At 39.4% G+C, this 16,535-nt stretch overlaps 1 protein-coding gene across 1 annotated transcript; it reads left to right on the forward strand.

The window, feature by feature from the left end:
- Positions 1-16,516, forward strand: rhoca (ras homolog family member Ca). The gene is made up of 5 exons (XM_041981417.1): positions 1-155; positions 6,850-7,007; positions 9,502-9,622; positions 10,015-10,145; positions 13,802-16,516. Exons 2-5 carry the CDS (start codon positions 6,852-6,854, stop codon positions 13,973-13,975), a joined length of 582 nt encoding a protein of 193 aa, XP_041837351.1. The 5' UTR covers positions 1-155; positions 6,850-6,851; the 3' UTR covers positions 13,976-16,516.
- Positions 16,517-16,535: the final 19 nt, after the last annotated feature.

Genomic DNA, 16,535 nt, shown 5'->3' on the forward strand with positions numbered 1-16,535 from the left:
GTTTTTCAGCACTCGCAGTGTAAAATTAGCGAACACTGCAGCAAGAAGTCTTTGTACGTGTGTGTGTGTGTGTGTGTGCAACGATCAAGGGAAACCAAGAAAAAGGGCAAGTGGATATAGATATTTCTTCAAACCTCTCGTCCGACTGGTTTCAGGTGACTATATAAAACGGAGGCTGAGGTTTAACTAAATGTTCTTATTTGTCTAATTAAAGCTCACTTACTTGGTTCAAAGAACAAGGTGGCTTGTCCTACTAATAATATTCGCCTTTTTCTCGCTCCTTGGTTTATAGTTGAAAACCTAGTCGGGTGGTGATTTGTGGTTGTTGTTAAGAGGTTGCGTGTAATACAACTGTTGACTCTTTATTGGTGGCAGTTTAAAAGTGACGGCAGCAGGTCAGATCCCGTCAGCGTGAACAGTCTGTCCAAGTGCAACGACCTAAATAACAGACTCCTCATGGCAAATGTCCAAATCTCCTAATGAGCCATTTCTTTTCCTGGGAACACTTAATTTAGTTGTTGAGATTTTCATTTTGAGTTTAAAATGCTGTTGTTTTCCTGAGCAAAGTCACCCTGTTATTATGCAGCTTAGTTTGTTGATATTTTGTGGGGAAAAAGTTTCCGGATTAAGTAGATTAATCAGATTGTTGTCGCTAAAGGATCGTAGCATTTTTTCTTTTTTCTGTAAAACTGATGAAAGCAGCCTTTCTGTGTTTAAATTATTAAAAATGTCATATTCAGAGCTTTTGACCGGGAAATACAAGTACTGGAACTACAAATTTGTACTTACAGGTTGACTGACTGATTTAATAAAGTAAAAAATAAAAAAATCACCGGAGAGGTCAGCTTACCCCTCCCCTTTTTTAAATGTTAAATATAATTTATGCTTGAGATTATTTCTGGTGCATTTTCCACCAAAGCCTGTTACTAACTGTGTAGATGATAGAAAACAAAATCAGCAGCGGAATTTGTAAACTGGGATATTTAATGTTTGACGTGTATGTTTTGAAAATGACCTAAATGATTATTGTAGGTCTATGTACCAGCTGATCATTGCTTCACCAGGACAGGGATGTTCAGAGCCAAAAACGTCCATATTTTCCTCTAGTTTCTTGCAGCAAGCCCAACAATCAATAAGAAGCTTGGGAAAATATCAAGGAGGTTATTCAATAATGAAAACAATCTGTAATGGAGCCCTATAGTAGCTATTTCCCAGAGGAGCAGCAGTGCCCAGGCTGGACCTGGCAGGATCATCTTAACTTGCCAGTTTTCCTCATTTGTTGGCTCATGACCCGAGTCATTGAACAGAAGTGAGTCATGAGGTGTATATTCTCTCAAAGCTACACATTGCATCCTCTGTCTGTGCCTGGTCATCCTGCTCCGGATGACACTACCCAAATGTATGCCCTTGTTCTGTCCTACTTCCTCTCAGCAGGCTTCAACAGGAGTGCCTTCCTTTAGTGTATTTTTAAAAACTTGGCCTCTAAAGCGGCCTTGAAGCTGAGCAGGTTGCGAGTCATTAATTTGAAAATAGTCAGTGGGCATTGTCGTTGTTTGGGCCCCCCTGCTTGGCCATTGTGTTGAGGAAGCTATAAAAATCCTCTTCTTTGAAGGAAAAGATTGACATTTTGGAAAAATGTGCTTAGTTACTTTGTTGTTGCTTAAAGTTGGATGGAAAATTAAAAAAAACAAACAAAACAAACCTCAAATGTAGTTTAGTAGTAGTACTGGTAGTAGTAGTTCAGGGGACCAATTAGCCTGGCTGTGCTTGATGATAAGAATCTGCCTGCCTACACTTCTAAAATGATCTAAACACAAAAACCAAACTGCAAATATGCTGTATTACATTTTCTTTCTTTCTTGATAGAGTTTAGTCACTTCCTGTATTCCTGTCATTATCAAGACAAGATGATTATAGCTTCATATTTACCCACAGACAGACAGCAAGAATTCCAGAAATAGGGATGCATAATATTATTGGCATTTCATCGTTATCAGACAATAAATGCTTTGAAATTACACATTGGCCTCAGTCAAGGTCAAATTAAACTTGTGACTTATTCCAGGGACTGGGAGTGGATCATTCAGTGTTTGTGAAATAGGATTGACTTGACAATTGTACGTAAACATTTTCTATGAAAATGTAATGTTTTCAATGAAGTTATTCTTTTGCTTGTCCTCAAATGGTCCTAACTTTGAGCCATGAGAGATCAGCATCATTACTGGTAATTGGTCAAAATCAAGTTTGGAAAAACAGTGGACATGAAGAGTGTCGACAAAAATTCGAAGTCATGCTTCCCTCAAAAACATTTATTTTAGCCCAAAAAAAGTTAATTTCATGTATGATTATGCTCATTTATTCTCTTAAGAAATGTAAATTGTATACACTCTGATACTTCATTGGAAAGTATCTGACCTAATTTCTTAAGGTGGCCGACACATCTGATTACTTCCATGGGTGTAGCAGTGAAACCATGATGACTCGGAGAGAGTCGTGATTTTAAAAGGGCTGGTGTGTTTGCAACATGTGTCCACAGAATGTGACGAGTTGACGTGAGCTCCTCTGTATGCTTACACTGTCGTGTCACACCTCAGCACGCACATTTCAGTTTGATTTATTTTACAGCATAAACTCAGGAAACTCTACATCTAATCCTGACTATCTGAGATCCGAGACAGACTGAGGACTTGCTGTGAGATGATTTCCATAGTCACCGAATGTTTGATGTCTATCTGCTGCCGGCTCTCAGATTCAGTCAGAAGAGATTCTTTTGAGACTGACTGAAGGTGGTGTAGACAGCTGGTGTCATGCCTGTCTGCTCAGTTTCAGCCTCAGCCTCAGTAAGTTTTTGAACTCTGGCCCATTTCTCAGACTGGTTGGCTGAGGTACAGCACATTTTCTTTTCCTTTTGCTTTTTGAATGTTTCCTCCTTTCTAAGATCATTAAGAGACCATAAGCTGGGAAAGATCTTGAGTTTTGGTGTATCAAAGTTGCTGGAAAAATTTTCTTTTTTCTTTCCTTTTTGAAATTACATTTCTGTCACTGCTGTAAATTTAAAGTCCATTTTATTCAGCGTATTTGTCCAGGATGATTCAGGATTGCAGAGTAAACGTTTCCAAGTCAAAATCCAACAATCCTACTAGAACTCATTTCCTGTAATATGTTTGCAGGATAGCAGAACAACAAAGTCAGCATCTGCAGGAACAACAGGCCTTTTATTAGTCGAATGCTTGTCTATGCTTAACATTGTTGTTGATATTAAACTCACATGAGAACCAAAAGGCAGCTCACCTCATTGGTCAGGGTCATGCTCCGCTCTGTGCAAACTGCTCAGCTTGTTGCATAACTCCTGGTTGCCCCTAAGCTCCGGGAAACCTTAGAGGAGGAGAGATGGAGGTGGTGTGTTCATTAACTCCAGGCAAATGGTTGTACAAAGCAATGTTGCACGGCTTTCCTTTGCTTTTAAATGTTATGTTTGGATCAGGTTTTCTGCATGCTTCACTGTGTCTGAGAGCTTTAACTTACCTCCTTTCTTAGTCAGTAGTGCAGGAGTGGATCGTTCCATCACACCAAAGTTTTTCTTTTCATATTGTGTTTCCTTTGGGGTTTGGTCATGGGACTTTTTGAGGTGGATATAGATCCCCTTGGAGCCTTTGGGTTGTGAGAAGGGGGATGGGACTTGTTTTGGTACTTCCAGTAGATGCTTGAACAGACTGGCTGGTTTGGACGTCACTTCACACATTGGGCTCTTTTTAGGATCCTTTGCGTTACTTCAGCTGAGTTATGTTTAGTTACTGGTTGCAGATAAGTGGTGTTCCACAAAAACAAAGTTATGAATCAGGACAATCAGATGTAAATTCCTGATTGTTTGACAGCATTTGCATGTTAAAGCACAACAAACAACAAACCTGCAGAAATGTGTAACATTAATAGCTTTTTAGTCAGTGAAAATGATGCGTATGTCCTGGTATGACTGGTTTAGGCTGCTCTGACCAGCACTGAATTCCCAAAACCCTAGCAAGGAGAGACATTTCACACTTCAACTGACTTAATTTGTTTTATCTGCCCCGTGCTTTGGACCTCAGTGGAACTGCAAAATACCCGCAGCTTAAATAATCTTTAGCTCCTTGTAGGAAAAAAGAGAGAAGCTTTGGGCAGCTAAGTTTTGGGACTTTTGATTCAAATGCTCCTTAACATGTGTTACGACCAGCAACCACTTAAATGTCCTTTTAAGGTCATAGCCTCATTAGGATCCATTAGCCTGTAAATTGAGGGCATCAGTCACAGGTAGCCTGAGTGTTCAGCACAGATGGTGGCTATATATGGGACATTTTCATGCACGATTTCCCTTTGCCAATATGTCAACATGTTCCTTCGTGGGCTCCCAGTATCACTGACACCAAGGAAAATGTCACTTTTCCAGGTCAAACAGAGCAACTCTGCTGGTGTGTATGTAAGTTTGATATAGCAGGCGTGTGGTCATGCATGTATTGCGTTGCCTCTGGCTGCTCTTTCTATCGCTCTCCAAACAGATATGCAGCCAAAAACTCTTCCCAAGACTCCACAGAACAGGAAGTGGAGTGTTTTGTTTCACAGCTCCATGCTGCTGTTCCTGACTTGTCCAGCTTGGATCCCATCATCTTCTGTATCACTTTTCCATTTGCTCCTCTGTGATGTCTCTTGAAGCAGTTTTTATTAAATTTATAAACCCTATTAAAGAAAAGAAGCAGAAGATTTTGTTAAAATGAGTTGTGTAAAATGTAGTTTAAGTGGACACTGTAATCACTGAGGGTCGCTTGCTTACTTGTCTTACATTACATACCAAAAAGGAATGAGTAACCAACACACTCAAACAGACACTCATCATTCCAGAAGCTGCTGGTGGAGTCGAGCCTTACTATACATGGGAATAGAGATGTATTCACTTAGTTACTCATTCTGGGTGTTTTTGGCTCACTTTGCTACTGAATCCATTTGTTTCTAAAGCAGTATCTATTTAGATTTATTTTAATATTTGCAGGCACTTTTCCAATAGAGTGTATAAATTTACATATTGATTAGTCTTTAGCTTCTTTTATTATTCTTGTTTGCTAATTGCTGCTAATTGCTTAGCAGTTATATTGTTGCAAAAGCATGAAAGACTTCAGATGCCGTCCAGCTGATCGATGGGTTTTACGCTTTAGGGCATAATAATAATAATGAAAAATTATCTGGTCCTCACTGGGTTTTAAAATAAGGTTAATACAGCCTCAGATGAATAACAGTACAGGTTGTACTTTATTATTTATTTATGAAAACCGAGGCCACAATGCAGAAAACTTCTCATAACTTTACATGAAGTAAATTACATTTAACCATGATGCATTGCCAAATAATCCACACTTTGACTGATAGTCTCGGTCTGTGTTTTGCTTTGATTTTAAGTTAATGTTCAGATGCTGCTTATTGAAGGTCTGTTGCTATGAATCTGAGCAGTGATTAAAAGCAGGAATTGGTGCAGGCACAAGTTAAATTTTTGCCTGCAGCACTGAAAGATGAATTTCCCCTGATAAGTGGATGCCCTCGTGAAGAGAATTGCTGTCAAGGCTGTCTGGCAGAAAGTGGATGAGGTGCAAAGCCAAATGACTATATGCACAGCTGCTCCCAGGCAGCAGGGCTCCAGCTCATCCATCAGCTGCACCACTAACACATCCCCACGTAGCCTGCATGCGCGCCAGCTAAACCAGTCCTCTGCCCTCGGAAATTTGCAGGAATGTTCCTTGGTTTGGTTAGATCATACAAACCTACAATCGGCAATTTGTTAATGTGTTTGAACTTTTATTTTACAGCCACAAGCACAAATGAATTAATCACACAGTTCTCTTGAAAACCCACCACAGATAGAATCACCAGTTCCCAAAGTATTAGAAATGTAATTCAAATAAAATGATAAGTAAGAAACTGCTAAATACATTTATATAATTTTCAGTAAAAACACTGAAAATCATTTCTTCGTACTCCAGTTCAAACAAATGAACAAAGTAGATTTAAGTTTTGTTTTGGTTATTAAAGGTGCATCCATTGGTGTGTAATTTTTCCAGCTGGTATTCAGTCATTGATATTTTCTTCTAGTGTATTATAGCGCATAATCACAACTTGCAACCCATATTAACATTTACAACCTACCATGACAGTGTCGTCATCGTTGTTGCAGGTGCAGCTCTGGCTCCTTTATTGAAAATGAATATACATATATATATATATATATATATATATATATATATATATATATATATATATATATATATATATATATATATATATGGTGTTTTCTGCTTTTTAAATGTTCCTGAAGGAAACTGTACAACCATCTGGTGGGGGGGGGGATCTAAGGCGAAACTGGGTTTTGTGTGCTTTAGTACACAAGCATGTACAGTGTGCTTCACCAGCTGCTCTAATTTCCTGTGCACTGTTCTCCTCCTCACGTGTTACTGAGAGGAACAAAGTGTGCAGGGAAGAAGCCTGATTTCTTAACTTCTCTCAGCGCCCTTCCTGTGTTTCTCATCTTCCTCATAGCTTTATATTGTAGGTTTGGCATTGGGAAATCTGTGTCTGTGACAGTTGGCTGTGACACCGTGCACATCAAACAACCTTCCCTTAGGTGTAATGTGATGCAATGGTGTCAGTCAGATGTCAGAGTACTTTTCTTGTACACAAGATGAGCAGGGAGAAATACTTTTATGATGCAGTGCTTTAGTTATCTTGCAGAGGACAAGTTTTTTTTTTTTTTTACAAATTAAAATATCTGTATTATAGAAACTACAAATGGATGAAAGTATCTGTAAGAAGGCCTTGTTCTTCTCCCTGCAGAAATGGCAGCCATTCGGAAGAAGCTGGTGATTGTTGGGGATGGAGCTTGTGGGAAAACATGTCTTCTCATTGTTTTCAGCAAGGACCAGTTTCCTGAAGTCTACGTCCCAACGGTGTTTGAGAACTACATTGCAGATATCGAAGTTGACGGGAAACAGGTTTGTACTATCAGCCGGCCACTGCTGTTTTTTTCATTTCTGATGCAAAGGCTCTACATGTTTCTGCTGCTATTTCTATCAACTTCTCCATTCCTTCATTGCACATGCATAGTTTACAGTCACAGTGTAGCAGATTAACCCAAGAGAGCGCTTTCCTGCCTGGGAAAAGAAAACCATCATGGAAACATGTGAGAACAAAAAGACTGCAACAAAAATAGCAAACAGGGAATTATATCCTCATTTTCTCAGTGTTTACAACTGTGACCCATATTGGTTTATAATTACCAAACTGGTGTTGTTTTGACCACAGTTCACTTTCCAGTGCAATGAAATATCTTAACACTTGCTAATATTGACATTGTTTCAGCCCATGATGAAGCAGATTATAATGGGATGGAATAAATTTATGTTTTGGGACAAAGATGATGTAGCTGTAGTTTCACAGGTTTAAATTTAGGGGGGGAAAAAAGGTGGTTCAGTACCAGTTGAAACCACTGTTGGTTAGTGACAATAAATATAAATAATAAATAATAATTCCATTTATAAAAAGTGACGTTAGTAGCCTGGAACCAGAACAGGCTGGCTGAAAGCCCATGTGCTGCAGGTACATTTGATTAGCTAGCGAGTTAGCGAGCACTGGTTTAGGTTTAATCTTAGCATGCCTCTGTTCAAAAAAGGAAATATGTTCACACCAAGTAATGGTCCAAGAAGAATACTCACTTATAATTACCTATGATCTCACAAAACACAAGGGTAAACAAATACTCTTTGGAGTTTTTGGTTTTTTTATGTGGGGAATGAGCGAGTTAACCAGAAATGTGAAAACATTTAATCTACTGTTTACACTCATTTGTGTATTGTTCCACTACTGAATTATGGTTTCTAAGTCATGATTGGATAATTGCTGTCTGGAAGTGGCAGGTTTAGCTTTTGGTGGAGTAAAGTTATGAAACCGAATGGGGTTTTACTTTCAGTCTTCCTACTCCAGAGTGAATTTGACTCATTGGGGGTTCTTTGGAATGGGTTGAGTCTCAGCTGCAGATTGCTTTGTATGTCAAAGGGTTTTGTTCTCTCGATCTAACCACCGCTGCAGGACCACAACTTAGCAAAACAGGAAATGACTCTACTTCCTGACTTCCTGTACAGACAGGGAACAGGGATGTCTCCTGGCAACCCCCCTCCCTCTTCCTGCTCTTTCCTGATAAGTCTTTCATTTCCTGTCCTTGTACTGGCTGCTCTTACATGGAAGGGAGGCAGGGAGGGGTTAACTGTTGTGGTCTTTATAGAAAATATAAAGTTAGGAATTCATAATGAACACCAGCCTAGAGAGGGGAGTTTGGTTTGGAAGGACATGAGTGTTGTTCTTGTGTTTCTTTCTCTAGAGGATTGCTGTCCTATATGGATTGGTCTCTTATACAGCCAGCTGGATTGTATTTGTGTTCAGCCTTTAAATGTGAATCAACCCCAGCGGCGCAAAACATTTTCTTTCTCACACCTTCAGTGGACTGGGCAGATGCTATAAATAGCTGGGTTTTGTTTAGATTTTTTCTTCCCTTCTTTCGTGTACTCCCCAAAGTCTGCAGCTTCCAGCAGGTCCAGTGGGAATATAATGATCTGGTTTCTCATGAAGTCTCAGCAGTGTTCGGTCACCTCCCACTCTCTGCCTCAGCAAAACCCTATTTTAGGACTGTCGACTGATTCTTGTGCCCTCAGTGGGCATTCTAAAGTTTACCCTCATTCAGTCAAGTTCCAGTATTAAAACTTTATGAAAGTTTTCCCTCACTTCCCTGAAGTCAGTGAGTCAGCTAAAGAGCAGACTCTGAAGACTGGCTGTTAATTGCTCTACAGGGGATGAAGGTATCTGGTTTGATGCTTGCTAATCTTCCTAATTGAATTAATCAGCGGTGTGATGGGAAGAAGCCAGTCCCTAAGTTAATTTCCACCACACTTATGAAGTTCTGCTTAGGTCAGAGTTGCTGTGGCAATGATGAGAAAACGTCTCTAACACCTCTACACCGAATTCCTACAAACAAGAAATTATTGTACATAGGTAAAAATAAATACATCAAAAGGTTCGATCAAGATGCAAGGTACTGGTGGCCAGGGGACAGGAGAGTTCCAAGTCAGGCAACATTATTTGCTTCCTCATATTTAAAGCGTTGGCCTGTGGGAAATTGACTCGGATGCTCTACATGCATTAGGATTTGTACATCATCCAGTCATGGCTCCAAAGATATGGCATGGAAAAAGAACCTAATAACTTTTGATAACATGACAATTTAATGGGAAACATTATGTAATTATTATTTTTTTTAGCTTTCAAGATCGAGCCATCTGAATCAATTTCAACAAAATCTCCCAAATTAATAAACCATATTATAATATGAAAGGAGAATAAAAAGGAGACTGTTTCTAAGATCAATTTAAATCCATTTTTTACGAGGAAATGTATTATGTTCCTGTACTTCTTCTTTAATGCCTCTTTATTCTCCAGGTGGAGTTGGCATTGTGGGATACTGCAGGTCAGGAAGACTACGACAGGTTGAGGCCTCTGTCCTACCCCGACACAGATGTCATCCTCATGTGCTTCTCCATTGACAGCCCAGACAGCTTAGGTGACTAGTTCTGTTGAAACAATTGATTCGCATGGCAATTATATGTATATATATTTAAAAAAAAAAAACTGACCGGCACAACAGCAGAATTGACAGAAATATCAATAGAATTTGACAAATTATAAAATACATAACTTGAACTGTCTAAAATTGATATTCCTCCAGCATATTTAGTCATATCAGTTTGTTAAATACTTAAAAGGACTTAGTGGGAACAAAGATCAGTGCAGCTAAAAACATCTTTGCCCCAAGCAGTCTGCAGAGCAATCCATCATGAGAACTGTTCTGCACCATGACTCTGCACTGTTTGCCCCCTTTTTTTTTAACAGCCCCTCCCCTCCTGTTTCTCCCTCTCAAGTATTTCAGCTCACTTCTGTTTTCTCCTGGGACAGAAAATATCCCTGAGAAGTGGACGCCCGAGGTGAAACACTTCTGTCCCAATGTCCCCATCATCTTGGTGGGGAATAAGAAGGACCTGAGGAATGATGAGCACACACGTCGAGAGCTGGCAAAGATGAAGCAGGTACAGAGGAGGCAATCAGATACAGGTCCAGATCTGGTCATGGCTCAGGCTCCAAAGGCCTGAAAGTAGGAGGCAGGGTTGAAACTTTTTAAGCTGTTTATCTGATTTATTTATACATAATGCTTTAGGCAATGTTAAAGGAGTGTTTATGTTGTATATGAGCCAGTTTGATTAGCAACAATCAGCTGGTACTGAGAGTGTGTTTAGAAAAGTAGAATTAATCCCCATGTTTACAAGATTACATCTCCAGTCTACTGTATATGCTCCAGCATGAATCTCTGAGTCTTTAGTTTATGACCACTCTGCTCAGTAAATATTTACTACATCAGATCCGTGACAGAAGAGTTTTTCTGGGTTAAATCCAAGACACTTTTTGAGGAATGAAAGGGCAATGTGAATGTGCCTTCGGACAATAAAATTTGATTTAAGTTCCATTTTCACAATTTAAACAGATTTAAGAAACAGCCCAGCAGCTCAAATATGTGGCATCCAGCATCCTCTTTCCGTATAGATCTAGGTTCAGATAGAAAACGTGAAGCTTTTTTTATGCATGAGATGCTTTACATTAATATTAAATATATATATATATGTATGTCAATAAAGCAAGGATATCTGATTCTCTAGGTCTTAACTTTAGGTAGATACAACCTCAAATTATGAACATGTGACATATTACCCTGTGCTATTTATTTAAAAAAAAGCTAAGCCAAATGCAGGAGTAAAAATCAAAGTACACCCAATAATTGAACAGTTCATAGAGCTACTTTAAGAAGCAAAAACTTGTATTAATCATCTCTTCATTATGCTATTAGTTTCTAATACAAAGCTCTTTTAAGGTCCCTTCACAGCACCAGTATAGTTAGTACAGGGGTGTCCAAAGTCAGTCCTCAAGGGCCGCTGTCCTGCAAGTCTTGGATATTACCTGCTGCAGCACACCTGAATAAGATTAATGGGTCAACATGATTGGGCAGAACTTGACAACAAGCTGTTGAGGAGAGCCATTTAATTTGATTCAGGTGTGGTGGAGCAGGAAAACATCTAAAACCTGCAGGACTGCAGCCCTCAAGGACTGGAGCTGGACACCCCTGAGTTAGTAGATAATAATGTTCTATACTGAGCCATTGCAACACTCTGATTCTTCTCTTTTTCACCTGCTATGTTGTTGATTTGCAGATTAGTTTAGAATAATTGTTCTGTTGCTCCAGTTTGAGCAAAGCTAAATTACCCAGACAGATGGCCTCATATTTGATATGCTAACAGGCCTGAGTTGGAGATGAAGCTCTTGGGTTTTCCTGAGCATTGCTCAGTCTGAGCTTAGGATATCTGAAACTACCAAAATCAAAAATAAATACAGAAATTAAAAAAAAAAAAAAGGCTCAATAAACAAATTGATATAGCAATAAATTATACAAAAAAATTAATTAATTAAAAATACATTTTACATTAACAAATCAATACAGTGTGACAGGAATTTATATTTCTATTGTCATTTTAAAATGTTTTAATTTATCTTTGTGTTAATATGCCTATTTATTTACTCTTACATGTAATTTTCTGTTTAATTTAATTAATTTGGTGCTTTTAAATATTCTTTTTATGCCTGTATTTATTTCTGTATTATTTTACCTTTACATTTTCTTATCCCTAAAATTATTTAGTATTTTATTTTATTTTATCAGTCATTTTATTTATTTCTTTGACACTTTTTTATTCAGTCATATTTACATCCTCACTATTTCCAGTCCTACATTTTCTTCCTCAATTTATTTCTCCAAGCATATTTATTTATGGCTCCTTTTTTAAATTTCTGAATGTATTTCTGCCTCATTTAAATGAGGGGGGGCGGTCTTTCAAGGCATGTTTTAGGTGCAGATCCTCACCTACAAGCCAATCAACACTGAGCAGGTTATGGGCTGTAATGGCCCTTTCTCACTAGTGCCCACATAGCCCAGCCCCAAACCACCCCTACCGATTTGTAGGTGTTCCCATCAGGATTTTCCCAGAGCAAGTAAATACATTTTTAGTAGCTACTCTGTCGGGGTTCTGAAGGTGCAGAGCCGGGCCGAAAATTGTGACGTGTCGAGATAACAGGCCGCTATCGGCCAGAATTTGACATCACGGGATGAGTTATGAGAGCGACTCCCGACCCCGCCATCTTTAAAACCCAGAAGCTGCGACAACATAGGCAACAACGGCAGCAGAAAAACAATCACCATCCAGAGCGAGCTGGATGGCGCAACTTGAAACAAATGACTTCACAACACATACTAGCCGCCTTGCTAAGACGACCCCGCCCACAGTGAATGCGGCCTCTATTTTAAGGTGAACAATCGGGTGGTATGGTTTTGGCTGAGTCAAGGTATGGCTGAGTAGTAGTAGGAAAGGGCCATAAGTGCAGCTTGCCTGTGGCCTTGGCTTTTTAATGGAAAAATGATTTTTAAAAATTGTTTGGTCTTTTTTTTTTTGTATAATTTATTACCATATCAATTTTTTTATCAAGCCGTCTTTTGAGCCCCCCAAAAAATTGAGCCAAATTTCTGTATTTATTTTTTCATTTTAGGCTGTTTGAGTCCGCCATACACTCCTGGGAAGATTGGCAGCTGGCTTGAATTCCACTTGTGAATGATCTTTCTTAGTGTAGTGTAGAATGAGGGACGCTAAATTCTTTAGAAATGGCCTTGTAACCTTTCCCAGATTGATGTGTAGCAAGAGTTGCTTCACTAGGATCATTGCAAATGTCTCTTGGGCACTGTGTTAACACACACCTGAATGCTCCAAACCAGCAAACTGCCACAATATCTGCTTTTATAAAGACACTCAAACGTGTTGATGATTTGTTAATCAAGTGCATTAAATTAGCTGATAATATGTATGGAAGCAGTTTGAGTCTACTTGAATCACAACTTCTGTGTTAAGACGTGGTAAAAACCAGATGATTTCTGATTACATCTCTATGTTAAACCTTGTTGCAAGAGGGTTTATAGTGAAGTCCTCATGGAGTCAGTTTTCTCACAACATAATCACAATTCATATTAGTGCTAAACTAATGGTTTTGTAGAACACTGCAGCAGTGGATGAAAGCAGCTGATAGTTACACTTTTCTACATATTCAAGCTTATTGAATAGTCAGTGTTGTGCCCCATAAATGTGTAATAATAACAGTGTAGTGCAATTGTGAACTTAAAAAGTATGCTATGTCAGGTAAAGACACACCTTCTATTAATAAAACCCTCTTTTTTTGTGTGTCACTAAAAGTTAACTTGCCTCAGGAAACAACAGTGTCGGAGGTCTGAAAGGCTTTCACTGGCCTTTTAGTTATACCATAATAGCAGCTACAGGTTGGTTTACTCTGACAGAATGCCACTGCTCCCCATTCTGTCTCCAGGTCCTGATGATAATGGAAACATGTTGACAAAGCTCTGCAGCGCTTTCAGACGCCACTGTCAGCTTTTCCTTTCTGCAGAAATCAGGGACTGTTTGACAAAGAGAAGCACTAAGTCATCAGTTCAAGTGTTTCAGGTTTTACGTCGTCAAACAGACATCGCTCGTTTATCATGAGCAGACACCCTGTTTAAGTGTCTAAAAAAAACTTTGTTTACAGCTTTTCATCTCATCTGAGATGGTAAAGCCTAATAGTTCCTGCTCTCACCCTGCAGGAGCCGGTGAAGACAGAAGAAGGCAGAGACATGGCGGGCAGGATTGGTGCTTTTGGCTACTTGGAGTGCTCTGCCAAGACGAAGGACGGTGTGCGGGAAGTGTTCGAGATGGCCACTAGAGCAGCGCTTCAGGTCCGAAAGCACAGGAAGAGAGGCGGCTGCACATTGCTGTGAGGAGTCCAGATCCAGACACCGTGAATTCCACTGACCGACAGAAGAAAAGCAAGACACAAAAAGGACAGACTTACTACCAAATAGATCTTTGTACTGTATCGTGCATTTATTGCAGACAGATGGGCAGATTAATTGAATGCAGACAAACCTAATAGAGGAGGATTTGTCTATATTACAACCATGTTTAAGAGTTGATGTTTATAACTCCTTATTAACTTGCTTTTGTTCCATAATTAGTCTATATGTATTTTTTTCCTACAACTTTTCTTCATATTTGTAAGGTAACAGGGCTGTGGTAGCTGCACATATATGTATGCAATGCTGTTCTTCACAAGCTCCAGTGAGCAGCATCTTTCTTAGCTTCTGTAAAGTCATCATAAGTGAGGTCCTGTGTAAACAGTCAAGCTCTATTTATAATCGTAGCAGCCATTACAGCAGATGACCATGACAGCTACTTTTTTTTAACATTGAACTCCATCATCTCTGTATCTTTGTTAGTCAGCTGAGGTCCTCCTCATACTGTTGCTCATTTTACACAATATGTTCATTGTGAAACTTAAGCAAAGCCTGATTAAGACTTTCAGTTCTCTTGATAACTTGTCAAGCTAAACAAATGGTTTGCTTGAGTCACCTCCGTAGGCAGGAAGCCCCACCTCTCTCCCTTTGAATTCTCCATTTTTAGTCTCCTCATATTGAAGACAAAGACGGCAGCTGCTTGTTAGATGGTAATGATCACAAAGGAGGAAGCGTACCATTCTGCTCCCCTCGTAACTCTTGCTGATCCATACAGTGGACCTAGATGGTGGGGAAAAGAGAGAAGTAGCCAATAGACACATGCTAATATGACTATACTATGCACAATAGCTGTCAGGACCAACAGGGGAGATGATGCAGCTGAAAGGGAAATTACGTAGGTTTATTATGAGTCACTAAGTTCAGCTCTTCTTCTGTTGTTACTTAAGCGAGTCTCTCACACCCACTGTTGGAATTGTTAAGTTTGACAGGTTAGCCCAGTTGTGGAAATTGTGTCTTGCTAGCTCGTTGCACATTTCCAGCCAGACAACATTCTTTATGTCTGAGAGGAGCCGAGATGTGATTGAGCAGTGTGGGTTGTTTCTCGTTTTATTTTTTTTCCTGGTGCCTTCTCTGTTCTTGCGTGCCTTTGGCTGTTCCCTCCCAGACGAGACTGACTGGCTGCTGTATGCCGACCTGATCCTGGTTGACAAAGAGTAAACTTCCTGACATGTTTAACAAGGCTTGCTTCTCTGAATAGCTTGAAAAGTAGCAGAGTGTCATAGGTTTGTTAAAAAGTAAATAAAAATACGTAAGCAGGGCTCAGCATTAACATTTACAAATGCATTCTCATCTTTGAAGGAGGATTGTGCCGATTCACTATTCGTAGTTTTACATCAACTATTAATCAAATCACAAAATTGTAACACAATTTCCTCAGTATCACAGGGTTTACATCCATTAGCATCCATTGATGTTTTATAGCGTGTTTAACTGCCAAAACGTTCAGTATTTTATGTCTCAAGGTAAAGCTTCAGATTACCAAGACTTCACTCTAAATTTGTAGTTACATTAGTCTTTTCAGACATGTCGGACTCCTCCCAGTTTAGGCCAACATGTCCTCAGAATACTCAGTTGATGTTTTCAAGGAACAGTGACTGTCCTTAGCCATGCTCTGCTCATTCATGTACAGTACATGTTACCCGGTTGCATGAAGGGAAGCTTATGAAAGGTCTGTGGCTAAACAATACCTTTGATGTTGCATGCTTACATTCTTACAATGCCAGTAAGCAAACATACCAGCTGGTGAGGTCTGTGTTATACTGTAGTCTTGTGTTGTGCAAATGTAATCCTTCTGCCAGCAGAGCACATGTTAACTTGGTGAGCTAGATGAGAGCTGATTTTTCTTTTTTCACCAAGTAGAAGGCACTTTGATTATACAAGCAACATATTAATGTCACAAGCTTAAGATGGTTGATGCGACATTTTAGCTTTGGACAAGCACAATATTAAGGCAAGGGTGATTTGTACCAGTAAAAATAGACTTAAGTGTTTCATAGTCGTGAAATGACGTCAAGAGGTCTCAACAAGCTCACTGCCAAGGAATCCTTTGGATACTGTTCAGCAAAGGTGGTGGACTAGCCGTCACAGCTGGAAGCACAGCGTAATGATGGAAAGCATTCCTGTAGAGCAACAGGGGCTCCTCTGGTAAACATATCCCTGAGAGCATGTACTATGCTGCTGTTGTGTTTGCAGATAAACGTCCAGCTAAAATCAAAACTTATCCTTACAGCGTTGATGCATGCATGGGGAAACCCATGGATCTTTACGGTGCGCGCACGCACAAGCACTAATATGCACACGCCTGTAGAAACGACTTCTGTTCAGTGTTGTAACTTTTCTTTCGCTATAAATATTTGAGTTGACAAAGGATCCAGATTTATACAAAAGTTCATTGTAATAATGCTTTGGAAACAAAGTGCTGTAGTGAATGTCTAACCTGAAATAAACTATTTTTGAGAAATCAGACTGTTTAATAGGATGTGTT

This window comes from Melanotaenia boesemani, chromosome 3, assembly GCF_017639745.1.
Source record: "Melanotaenia boesemani isolate fMelBoe1 chromosome 3, fMelBoe1.pri, whole genome shotgun sequence".
Classification (NCBI taxonomy): domain Eukaryota; kingdom Metazoa; phylum Chordata; class Actinopteri; order Atheriniformes; family Melanotaeniidae; genus Melanotaenia; species Melanotaenia boesemani.

Excerpts from the sequence above, each read along its gene's own strand:
- rhoca (XM_041981417.1), top strand. The coding sequence starts at position 6,852 with ATGGCAGCCATTCGGAAGAAGCTGGTGATTGTTGGGGATGGAGCTTGT. Across the intron at positions 9,623-10,014 it reads TGACAGCCCAGACAGCTTAG|AAAATATCCCTGAGAAGTGG; the intron begins GTGACTAGTTCT and ends CTCCTGGGACAG. Across the intron at positions 10,146-13,801 it reads AGCTGGCAAAGATGAAGCAG|GAGCCGGTGAAGACAGAAGA; the intron begins GTACAGAGGAGG and ends CTCACCCTGCAG.